This window comes from Cryptomeria japonica, chromosome 3 (assembly GCF_030272615.1).
Source record: "Cryptomeria japonica chromosome 3, Sugi_1.0, whole genome shotgun sequence".
NCBI classification, from domain to species: Eukaryota; Viridiplantae; Streptophyta; class Pinopsida; order Cupressales; family Cupressaceae; genus Cryptomeria; species Cryptomeria japonica.
In genome coordinates this window covers 56,819,381-56,832,399 of record NC_081407.1, presented here as the reverse complement: position 1 = coordinate 56,832,399, position 13,019 = coordinate 56,819,381, and the positions used below count along the sequence as shown (strand labels likewise).

The following is a 13,019-nucleotide window of genomic DNA, read 5'->3' as shown; positions in this document are numbered from 1 at the left end:
GTTGAATTTGCCACAAGAATGATGAAGACAATTCATTGAGCTATCTAGGTCCTTGAGATTATTCATAATCTAATGATAACTGTAGTTGCTTTCGCTCACACTAGAGATGTTATCATTTCTGTCCTGCAAGTAATAAGACAAACACCAAGACGGATCCTGGCACAAGAAAAGATAATTGATCGAGGAACTCATAACCTACTACAGTGGTAAGGTCTGCTCTAGATGAAAGAGGTCCTTTTTGAGGACATCAACACCAAATGCAATCAAGTTGAAGGTGTCATCCATCCAATTCAGGATAAAGTGTTTGAAGTATTGTGTACCATCCTCGGCTGACGGATCGAGATTGAGACATATGTGGACATCCAAGAGTTGGAAGAAAGAATCAAGGTCATCTTTTGCAAAGAGGAAAATGTCATCACAGATGAGCAACGAGACTTGATGTTCACTACAATTCTCTTGATTGAGAAGATCAAAGAACTCGAACCTGGATGGGAAGAAGCTCTTCTCACTATCTTCGATCAGGTCATTCACTTGGAGGAACGAATGAAGAATCTTCCTGAGATTCCCATTGCTGAGATTGAAGGAATTGTGTCCAGATTCATTGGATATGCTAAAAAAGAGCATAGGAAAGGGAACAAGGTTCTAGAAGAAAGGTTGTTATAGGATGATGTGGCATCTTAATTATCATTGATCTCTATTTCCTCGACTTTTGTGCCAATTAAATATTTGGCTATGCATTTAATAATGTTCATCTAAAAGGGGAACTTTTTGTAACAAACCCTAATTAGGGTTTAGGTGTCAAAATCTCAACCATTGATCTTCTTTCGATCTGGGCCTAATAGGGTTTTGGGATCTTTAACAGGATTGGCTCTCAACAGAGTACTTTGTAGACCTTAACCGGTTAGTTACCTATTTTTGCATATAGTTAACTTGTGAGTCCCATCTCACCATGGTTTTTCTCATTTGGGTTTTCCACGTATAAACACTTGTGTTTTGGTGAATGTTTTAGTTGGTGTTGATTCTTTTATAACACTTTGGATTGCTTGCAAAGTCTTAAGTACATTGGTTAATTGTTTTTAGGGGTATGGGTTTAAAGTGTTATTGTTTTTGCTATCACTGATTCACCCCCCTCTCAGTGCTTTATAAGTCTATTAGAACAATAATCATTTTTTTTTGCATTCTCTGTAATTATTTTTGCATTATAAATAGTGAAACACCATTTAACAACCCACCCATAAAAAAAATGATAAACAAAGAAGGTCTTTCAAATAATTATGAACAATAATCAATTTTTTTTGCACTCTCTATAATTATTTTGCCATTATAAACAGAGAGACACCATTGAACAACACACCCATAAAATAAAATGATAAATAATGAAGGGGTTTTGAATAATTATGAACAATAATCAATTTTTTTTGCACTCTCTGTAATTATTTTGGCATTATAAATAGAGAGACACCATTTAACAACACACCCATAAAATAAACTGATAAATAATGAAGGGGTTTCGAATAATTATGAACAACAATGAATTTTTTTTGCATTCTCTGTAATTATTTTGGCATTATAAATAGAGAGTTCACCATTTAACAACCCACCCATAAAATAAAATGATAAATAAAGAAGAGCTTTCAAATAATTATAAAACCCTAAACCGCATACACAAAAATCATCAATAGACAAAGCATAATGAACCTACAAAAGAGCTAAACCATCTTTGGACATTCAATATTGGAGGGACGTAGTATGCTGGAGAAGAAGCATCACGAACAATGGAAATGCCCAAAAAATCTTCATTTCACTAAGTTTTTAGGGCAACGTAGATGGCGGTAAACCGACCCACGTGGGGCCCTCCCTCAAACCCACCATGGCGGCTAAGGGTGGGCAAACTTGTTTTTTACCACCCATTTTAAATTTTAAAATATGGAAAAGTGATTTTTTAAAATGTTAGAATTAATATAATTAGGTTAAATATTTATTTTAAATAGATGACAAATAAATTAGTTATTAGGTATTTTATAAACATGTATTGACATTTTAGTGTGCAGGTATTGGCGCAAAAGAGGTCGAGTATCGGTCATCACTTCAAAATGACCATTTTTTGACCTTTCGATGCATAACAACCCATAGAGATCGGATCGTTACTACCCGAAAGCCAGATCAATAGCTTTAAGCAGTTAAGTCACATACAAAGACAACCAAAAAACAAATTTAAAATCCGATATAACATTTAGGATCTATAGATGGACGAAGTTAGTTATGATGACTTTTGATGCTCTTCCCCTATGTTTTCCTCTCAAGATGACGACCTTTTTCTTATACATGTATTAGTTTACAAGATAATGCCTTTTTTAAATTGAATTGACAAATAACCTTTTTTTTAATATAAATCATTCTATCCCAATTTTCATCCCTAAGAATCAATTTTGACATCATAGGACGAAATCGTTACCTCATATTTAAGTTCCAAACTGTTCGTAGGTTCGGTAATTATAGCAAAGAAACCAAATTTTGTACGATTAAATTATACAAGGATTTCATTTTAACTTCGTTGGCACTCCATTGGTTAAAGCCACTTTAACCATCGGCGACGATTTTTAACAAGAGGATTAACGTCCGAAACTGCAATGTACACACCTAAAATTTTGAATTGTTTAATTAGGTTAAAACAGTACCATATCTACCTTAAATAATCCAAATGAACATACAAATATGTTCCTTCGTATGGTGAATTTTTAGTGGTCGAGAAGTGCTAATTGGTGGAGAAGTGCTAATTGAGGAGAAGTGCAACTGCGTCATTTACAAAACAGAAAAGAATGGTGAGGGGAAAGGTGCATCTGAAAAAGATAGAAAACCCTGTAAATCGTCGGGTTACATTCTCAAAACGCAAGAGGGGAATGTTGAAGAAGGCGGAGGAGCTTTCTGTTCTCTGTGAGGCCGAAGTTGGGCTTATGATTTTCTCGCCCACGGGGAGGCTCTTCGAATTCGCAAGTCCCAGGTAAGGAACCCCCATTTTCCCTGGATTATATTCTTCAAGCAATGGCAAATTATTTACTATTTTATTTCCAAAGTAGAGAATTTTGAGACATAAAAATTCTTACAAACAAATAGATTATAGCATATGTCGAATAAAATCAAGTACACAGATCCAGGAAAAAAAAAATAATTTTGAGTCTCCTGTAACACTTTCCCTGGATAATAGTCTGCAAGCGATGGCAAATTATTTACTATTTTATTTCGAAAGTAGAGAATTTTTGAGACAAAAAAAATTCTTACAAAAAAATAGATTACAGCAAATGTCGAATAAATCAAGTACAAAGATCCAGGAAAAAATATTTATTTTGAGTCTCCTGTAACATTAACTGTAACATTAAAGGAACAGATCTTCCCTGCTCTGGATCAAATTTCAGTTTAGAATTCTCCATTTGGAAAAATAAAAGAAAAACTCCGTGCACGACATTTACTAAGTGCAAGTTGCGTTTAGATCGAATAAAGCCAACCTTTAAGTACCCGATGTTATTTTGAAAGAAGGCGGGAAAAGTACCTTTTTCCCCGGATATAAAATATTATAAATTCAAAAACTCGTGAGGTGGATGGAATCATGTTTTCACTATAAACAACCCGTTAATTGGTGAAAATATAAACGTGACAATGGACTAACCCATATTCCTTATTAAAGGTATTTAATTATGGTACAAATGAGAAGCTTTACCTTTCTATAAGATTTGAATTTGAAAGAGAGATCACAAGTTCTTGAAAGAGAGATCACAAGTTCTTCACTGCTAGGTCAACTTAAGTTATACATCAAGTTTGTCTATAAAATGCTTACCATTTTCATTATTTCTATAAGTGAGGGGTTTGAAATTATGTTTATTTAGTGCATAAAAATTTAATTTGTGCATATGTGGCATTTAATATTTTCTCAATTAGATGATGAGGAGGTTTAAGCAATTATCTCTTGGAATTTTGATGAAGAATTGAATATTGAAATTGTATAGATTCTACTCAGTATTGATAGTGTTGAAACAAATTTACACAATGTAGACAATCTGTCAAGTTTAGACTAACTACTATTTTCACTATATGCTTAATACACTCTGTAGGAGATCGATTCCATGCCCTGCATTGCCAATCCAATGCATATAAATACTCTAAAGCTCACAAAATCCATCTCCATGATTGTAATTTATCAAGAACTATGTTGTAATGTCCCTTAATAAAATGACCTTAAAATATCCTAGTTATAGTGTTTCAGATCTTAGTGTAGGGGTTAACAGAAAGTACATCAACATCTTTTGTAGTCAAATCAAACTGCAATATTTAGTCGAACTGCTTAGTGTTTGTGAAATACCAAGTCTGATGCGATGTGTCCTTGGAGTGATCAGATTGTTGTATAAGTCTTTTTTCCTTCACTGGTGAAGAGTCATGTCTGCTTGTTCATAAAGTTATAACCCTCCTCTCAAAAGACATCTTTGTATCTTGTGTATCCCACCCTTTCATAACCATCGAGCCCTTAGAGAAATCGCACTTAATTGGTGATTGATTAATATATCAATTTGGGCACACTAATTGATGGATGAACCAATTAGACATTAGTTAACATAGTAATAGGATATTGATATCTTTTATGCAAGATCACTGACCTTGTTGCCATCTCACGGGGTCTCATGGAGAATATCCCTAAGTAAATATTTTCCTCACAATTGGCATCAATTAGTTCATTCATTTCTTCCTGTTGTTAGTTCAAACAAGGGTTTCTTAGAGATTGTTACGTCTTGTGTCCAAGACAATTTTCTCCTAAGGGTGCGAGCATAGATATCTTGCAGTCTATATTAATAATAATACTAAATTCTGTGTAAGAACAGTATCAGGCTTCATATGTTAGGCATACATATTAAGCACATCCCCATGCATACCACCAAGTATAAGGATGTCACTGCCTATAACTTAATAACAGTTCTGATCTGATCTGATTGATGGTGATGTCATTGCTGCTTTGATTCCTTTCCTTTATATCTCTCAATGCGAGGGAGAGGTTGCACCTCTTCATCATGTATGCCCTTTGGTAAGAGACACACCCTTTCACCACTTGCACCCTTTGAAAGAGTGCAACTCTTCATTATTTATGCCCTTTGAAAGGGACACAATCTTTCACAACCAGATCTGCACTTCTTATTAAATCAGATCTGGACTTCTGAATCCCAAATTATCCCCTCTTCAAAGGAGTTCTCTCCTCCCTTTTATACCTCATATTTGGGAGAGTCACAACTTATCATTTCATGCCTCTTGACCATTCGTTAACTTAATTCAATTTTAATTATATTCTTTCATATTTTAATTTTATTCTTTTGAATTTTAATTTTATTATTTATATTTACCATTAAATTCTATTTTAAAGCAATGATCATGGAGTGTTCCAAAATGATTCCCAATATGAAACAACTTTGAAAAACACACATGGAATAAACATGCTAGAAACATACCAGGCATGAACCAAACATAGAGTATACACATAAAATATTATACAAACACACAACATACACACAAATACATATATTATTAGATTCCTTCTTATTGACTAGAATATTTTATTGATTCATGTTTACCCTGCAGGATGGAAGGATCATGTGATACCACTTGTAATGCCCCTTAATAAAATGACCTTTAAATATCCTAGTTATGGTGTTTCAGATCCTAGTGTAGGGGTTAAGAGAAAGTACATCAAACTCTGCTGTAGTCAAACCAAACTCCAATATTCAGTCAAACTGCTAAGTGTTTGTGAAATACCAAGTCTGATGCGATGCCTCCTAGTACTGATAAGATTGTTGTATAAGTCTCTTCTTCTTCACTGGTGAAGAGTCATGTCTACTTGTTCATAAGTTATAACTCTCCTCTCAAAAGGCATCCCTGTATCTTGTGTATCCCACCCTTTCATAATCGCTGGGCCCTTGGAGAAATCACACTTAATTGGTGATTGCTTAATATATCAATTTGGGCACACTAATCGATGGATGAACCAGTTAGACATTAGTTAACATATTAATATGATGTTAATATCTTTTGTGCAAGATCGTTGCCCTTGTTGTCATCTCATGAGGGTCTCATGGAGAATATCCCTAAGTAAATCTGTTCCTCATAATTGGCATCAATTAGTTCATTCATTTCTTCCCATTGTTGGTCTGAATAGGGGTTTCTTAGAGAAAATTGTGACGTCCTGTGTCCAAGACAATTTTCTCCTAAGGGTGCGAGTATAGATATCTCGCAGTCTATATTAATAATAATACTAAATTTTGCATAAGAACAGTATCGGGTTTCATATATTAAGCACATCCCCATGCATACCACCAAGAACAAGGATGCTACTGCCTGTAACTTAATAATAGTTCCGATTTGATCTGATCGATGGTGATGTCATTGCTGTTTTGATTCCTTTCTTTTATATCTCTCAATGTGAGGGAGAGGTTACACCTCTTCATCATGTATGCCCTTTGGTAAGAGACACACCCTTTCACCACTAGCACCCTTTGAAAGAGTGCAACTCTCAACTCTTCATTATTTATGCCCTTTGAAAGGGACACAATCTTTCAAAATCAGATCTGCACTTCTTATTAAATCAGATCTGCACTTCTGATTCCCAAATTATACCCTCTTCAAATGAGTTCTCTCCTCCCTTTTATACCTCATATTTGGAAGAGTCACAACTTATCATTTCATGCCTCTTGACCATTCGTTAACTTAATTAAATTTTAATTATATTTAATTATATTCTTTTATATTTTCATTTTCATTTTAATTTTATTCTTTTGAATTTTGAATTTTATTATTTATATTTATCATTAAATTCTATTTCAAAGTGGGGACATTACATATGTTGTCCATGTCTCTAATATTTGTGGATACATAAGGCTTGATGGTATTGTAAAAGACTTTGGGGAGATTAATGGATTGCAAGGGCACTGGTCTCCTAGCTTAGCCCCCTTGATTATAATGGTTTGATAGTCATGTGAGAATGTCAAAGACAATAGTCTTAGACAGGAAAATATCTCATATGAATTTGATGTAGATTAAGATTCTTTTAGTTCTCCAAAACAAGCAGTTTCTAGAATGACTTTTCTTTCAATGCATAAGATTTTTCATATGAATTGGATGTTGTTTAATGCACATAAAATTCCTCTAAATACTAAGGGATAATAATAGACTGTGCAAATACGCACCAATTTGGCTTATATGACTAAAGAGATAGGCATAAACAATTAAATTTAAATTCGAATTTAAATTTTTTAAATTTTAGGGGTCAATTCTATGTGGTATTGGAGCAAACATAAATGTTATTAGATTGATCTAGACAAGGAGGCATTGCTATCAAGGAGATAAAAACTGAATTGAGATGGAGGCATTGGTAGGCATAATAAATTATTAATGATAACAAATATATAGGAAAGTGTTTAAATAGAGATGTGATGTGTGGAAGTATGTGTAAGTGGGGATGGATGAAGGATTGGGGAATGAGCTCAATTTTGCACAAGATTGCATTAATTTTTAGCATGTAATCATGTTAATATACTCCAATGCAAAATGAACTCAAAACTAAATCTGAATTACCATGCAAATTTACATGATCCATTTTTACCCAACTTTGAGGTCTATATGGATCCTAAAATTGTAATGACCCCGAATCCTAAACTCTTAGGAAATAAATACTTTTACTTTTAAACAAGATAAATTTTATAACGACAGTAAAAGCACGACAATTTTTTTTTTAAAACAAATATATATATATATATATATATATATATATATATATATATATATATATATATATATATATATATTCAAATTAAAATATTTAAACATTTCTGTTTGAAAACATTATGAAAGGAAATCTTTTCTTTATCCATTGCATTGAAAATCATGATACAAAACGTGACATGAATAAAAATTTACTAGATATACCTACTAGGAAAGAACTGTATCGATCTCACAAGCCTCGACTATGATCTATTTTTTGGTGACACTTGCGAACTGACTAGTTGCATGTAGTGACAAATATGACACTTTGGCCAAAGTTTTATTTTCATAAGTCATTTTTCACTCACCTCTTACTCGACTTGGAGACTACTCTCTTCCTAGGGTTTGGTAAGTATAAATATCAAGACCAAAAGCATAAAAAGAGCTTGCAATCATGAATACTTAATGGTATGAACTTCCCCTTTTGCAACTATAACTTGGAATATAGAGTTAGTTTCCTATAGTTTGTCATAAGTTCGTTTTAGGTTTGCCTTCTATGTACGCCTTATAGAGTCTACATGATGCAGGAGAACCGAAGTAGTTCGAACCGACATTTGGATTTGATCCCGGTATTAGTCCGGTATTGGTATGTTCTTACCGGTTGCTCTTGCAGTGTATGGAACGAAGATGAATTGGGTTGCGGGTGGTTTCCGTCACTTGCAGATTGTTGAGCGATGTTGTTTTGGGCCTTGTCTGATGTTTTCGAAGGACCACGTGAAGTTTTATGAATTTGAAGATGTTCTTGGTGATTTGGGCCGACATGTTATTGTTTACACATTTCATCATGAACCGGTTCGTCTTTGGCCGACTTGATCGAGTTGTCATTGCTTGCGGATGGTATAAATGGAAGTTTTGAGAATCATTTTAGGGGAGGGAGGTTCGAGGAAGAAGAGATCGAGCAAAGATGTAGTTTCCAGACGGATTATGGTCCTGGGAGATTGAAGTCCGGATGAACTGAGGTCCAGATCAGTGCAGAAAAATGCAGACTGTTACCAGAGGCCTATTTGTCGAGTAGAAGATCTGTGGATCTTAGATTTGTGTTGTAAGGATTGTTTTGTAATCCTGGGCTGCGGTCCAGCATGTGTAGCCGCTGAAGGCATATGTAATTTATTAAATGGTTTTGTTGGCATTATACACTCAGATGAGAAAGGTAGATGTTGTCATTGATGGTAACAAGGTTCCACAGGTTCAACCGGCCATAGACTTCACCTACCAGCACCGACAGTTACAACAAGGCTTATTCACATTGGCATCTAGTTTACACCGACAAAAGATTATACCGACATTCTAGGCCGACTTGTCAATAAGTATTGTTTATGCAAAATAAATTGTAATGTAAATTATAATTGTATGGCCGACATGTTGTATTGTAAAGACTCATATATTTATGAGTTCTTGTAGGTCATTTGAAAAAAACTAAGCGGTAACATGAGATAAGATAGGATATGACAACAAATAGTTGTATATGCATTTTGATGTGTTTATTTTGGAGCGAATAAGAAGCAGAGAAGAGCGAAGACTATTTTGTATAAGTAGAATCATTTGACAACATACCGACTAGGGTTTTTGGCAGAGGCAGAACCGGTATTAGACAAAGCATAACAACAAACTCATCCAACATTTTGATGCAAGTTGTAAGAGTTCATTTTTATGTTTACATCAGTGTGATGTTGTAGTCAGTGAGACTCCACTTTTGTTGTTGAGCAGTGAGCTCTAGGCAGTTGGCCTTCCTGCATGTGCAGGCCCCTTTTGTACTAAGTAATATTTATTCATATGGCCAGTGAGTAAATATTGTGGGTCACAAATCCCACTGAGGTTTTTCTTTTATCGGGTTTCCTTGCCAAAATATTTGTGTTATGGTGTGCATTGATGCCGATTCCTTTATTTCTCTTTGCGACATTATTGTTTTCTTATCGACATATTAATCTTAGTTACAAAATTGCAAATAATTTTAAATCTTTCATTTACCTGTCTGACATTGATTCATCCCCCCCTCTCAGTGTCTTTGGGATTAATCAATTATCTAACAATTGGTATTAGAGCTTGGTCCTGTATTTGCAGAAGCCTAACAGCTTGAGGAGGATTCTGAAACTGGTACCCATGGAAAATTTGAGACAATAGTTGGAAGTGGCTCTTGAAGATTTTTTTGCAGAAAAATTAAAGAATATCAAGCTGGAACAAGAACTCAAATCTGCTCAAGAATTCATTAAAGCACTTCAAGAAAACCTGATCATGGCACAAAGTAAGAGAAAATAATTGTGTGAGCAACTGCAAAAACAAGATGTTGAAGAAAAACAAACTCTTAGAGATATTGCAGAGAAACTGAAACAAGAGAACAATAACATGAAGAATGAGATGCAAGACTTAAGCATGAGACTATGTAAGGATATTGAAGATAGAAAGAAGAATCAAGAAGATTTGGTCAGACAACGTAATGAAAGATTAGATAAATCTATAAGGCTTAGTCATGAAAATGATATGCTTAAAATAGAGTTGATTCATATGCAACATGACAAAGAGGAACTTACGAGACAAGTTAGGACTCTGGAAAGTGAGTTGGTCACTGCAAATGAATACAAAGACAAATTCAAAAAGAGCTCAGCCAAGCTTGATGATATGTTGAAAAATCAAAGACCTGATAAAGATACAGTTGGACTTGGATTTGAACATGGAGAAAGCTCTGGAACTACAAATAAGCATGATCACAACAAATTGGTAAGGCAACCCAATGCTTATAAATTCAATGGCAAATGTTTTAATTGCAACAAATTTGGTCATAGAGCAAATCAATGCAGATATAGGAATAATCAGAATACAAACTCATTTACCAGTCAGTGTTCCAAATGCAATAAATATGGTCATAAGTCAAATGATTACAGAATGAATGTAAAATGTCATGCTTGTGGTAGATTTGGACATCTATCTAATCAATGCATAACTCAAACCGGGCAAGGTTATGGAAAAGCTATTCAAAGAAATAATGTAACTTGTTATGCATGCAACAAGATTGGGCATATTGCAAGATTTTGCATAAGCAAGAATGTACCTGCAAACAACAGAGGATCTAATGTCAAAGGAAAGGAAAAGGTGAATGAAATCAAAGCAAGAATTCTCTGAACAATGGGTCAAGAAGACGGATCAAAGAAATGATAAATCTGGCTTTGCACCGACAGAACAAAGTAATCCTGCATCGGCAGGAAATTCTTCATCTAACTAAGGAATAATCCTTAGGGGTAAGGCAACTAATTGAAGATCATGCATTTTGCCCCTCAGATGATGGTAAGAAGTCATAACCCTTCTTTACCGACACATATGTTGAGTTACAATGGAAATTCACTAACTGGCGAAGCATTTAATGCGGTTGTTAGTTAACTTTTTGGCTATAAAGCATTGAAATTTCTCATTTCGACTTACCAAGCATTCAAGTACTCGAAGAGCACAAAAGTAGAGCATCAACATTCAAGAAGCGAAGCAACAAAGATTTTCTAGGGCATCCAAGGTTTTCACTTGCATTCGACAGAAAAAGGTATTTATTTTGCGTCATGGCTTCTTCATCTTCCATTCCTGAATTCATAGCAAACCCTACTATTGTGGAGAATATCAAACGTCCTAGGCTAGTTTTTAAGATAATTCCTAAGATAGCTAAGATGGATGACTCTATTGGAGAAGACCCTAGGGCATACATTCACTGTAATATTGAAGATTTAGGGTCTGAGGAGATAAAGAACATGTTTATGAAAGTCATCACAAACAATCAAGGTGTAATCAACCTGAACATAAGATTGTGGAAGATTTAGGGTTCGTAGACATCCTTTACATGCCTAAATTCGAAGGTGAAATTATTCGATATGTTCTAAGTAGAGTTCACGGTGAATTCTTATGGCTTGACTCCGTCTTCAAAATCACCAGGGAAGCTATTAAAGTTGTTACAGGTTTACTCTCTACTGGCACAAGGCCTGAGAAGAAGAAGAAAATTCCAAACAAAGGCGTTATGGATTTAATCGGTGCTACATCTGATAACAGATCATTCAGGGTAAGTGACATAACTGATGACAATGTTAAATATGCTAGCATGGTTATTGGTTACAAGGTTGCACATACAAATAGGTTGAATTTTGTTTCCAGTCTATGCATTCACAATGCTTATGAAATGGTAAAGAACAATGCAAAAATTGATCTTTGTGAGTGGTTAAAAGATGAATTGATAGATAACCTGGACAAAATCAAGGGTGATAAAAAGGGAACATTCAAATTTGGGAATTTAATTGTATGTTTGATGCTATACTTCTCAAAGGAGATTCCCGGCATAGGCCATAGAGACTTTGCCTATGATATTTCTGTTGGAAAACAGATTAAGGAGGCAATTTCTGGCATGGGTTCAGAAAGAGACAAGAAGGTAAAGGATTACTTCAAAAACTTTCAAGCAAGAATGAGGCAAAGGGAAAGAATCCCTCAGAGTATTGTTGATAAGTATGACAAATTGATATGCTTTGTTATAAAGAGAGATGAAATATGGATGGAGGCTGTCCCACCTAGGACTATTTGGGTAACATAAATGGGATATGAAGTGGACACCAACATTCTGGAAACTTATGTCAAGAGACTTCTAGATGCCCCATCGAAACAAACTGAGAAGATCTTTGGCACTGCTGAAACCATAGAGAAAGATGTTGCTATTCAGAAGCAAAGTAAGAAAAGGGATAAAATATTGAAAGATGCTTCAAAATTTGTCATAGATGTTACCAAGGGATTATTGAAACTTGATTAGTTGAGTGGTGTTGCTGCAAGCACAAAAGAAAGAAAATCTGGCCAATAACCAGTAACACATGTTTCCCATGTTGTTACCTCATCCGAGACTGATAGTGACAAAGCTGTGGAATTTAAAAGAGTGGATAGGAAGAAAAGAAAATCTCCACCGGCACCTGCTCCATCACCTAAGAAGACAAGGACACTTAGGAAGAAAGAACAGGTTGTGAGAGAGCCTAGCGGTCCAAAGAAGATTACACAGAAGAAACAGACACCAAAGGTATGTGATACACTTACCTCGGAAGAGCTCGTTAACGAAATAACTCAGGATGGTAATCTCAGCCATGTCAGTAAGTTTTATCATTCTTTTAATGATTCGGATAATAACACTATTGAAGAAAGCATAATCTTGTATTTAGATATATATAAGAAAGTTCTTATTGAAGTCATTGATGTTCTCCCCAATGACTTATATCCAAGAC

General features: G+C 34.8%; 1 protein-coding gene across 1 annotated transcript; it reads left to right on the top strand.

Annotated features, from left to right (window-relative positions):
• The first annotated feature begins 2,819 nt into the window (after positions 1-2,819).
• Positions 2,820-12,346, top strand: LOC131033550 (MADS-box transcription factor 56-like). Its single transcript, XM_057964783.1, has 4 exons — positions 2,820-3,001; positions 11,701-11,824; positions 12,143-12,187; positions 12,293-12,346. Exons 1-4 carry the CDS (start codon positions 2,820-2,822, stop codon positions 12,344-12,346), a joined length of 405 nt encoding a protein of 134 aa, XP_057820766.1.
• Positions 12,347-13,019: the final 673 nt, after the last annotated feature.

Excerpts from the sequence above, each read along its gene's own strand:
- LOC131033550 (XM_057964783.1), top strand. The coding sequence starts at position 2,820 with ATGGTGAGGGGAAAGGTGCATCTGAAAAAGATAGAAAACCCTGTAAAT. Across the intron at positions 11,825-12,142 it reads CTGATAACAGATCATTCAGG|ATTAAGGAGGCAATTTCTGG; the intron begins GTAAGTGACATA and ends GTTGGAAAACAG. Across the intron at positions 12,188-12,292 it reads GTTCAGAAAGAGACAAGAAG|AGAGATGAAATATGGATGGA; the intron begins GTAAAGGATTAC and ends TTTGTTATAAAG.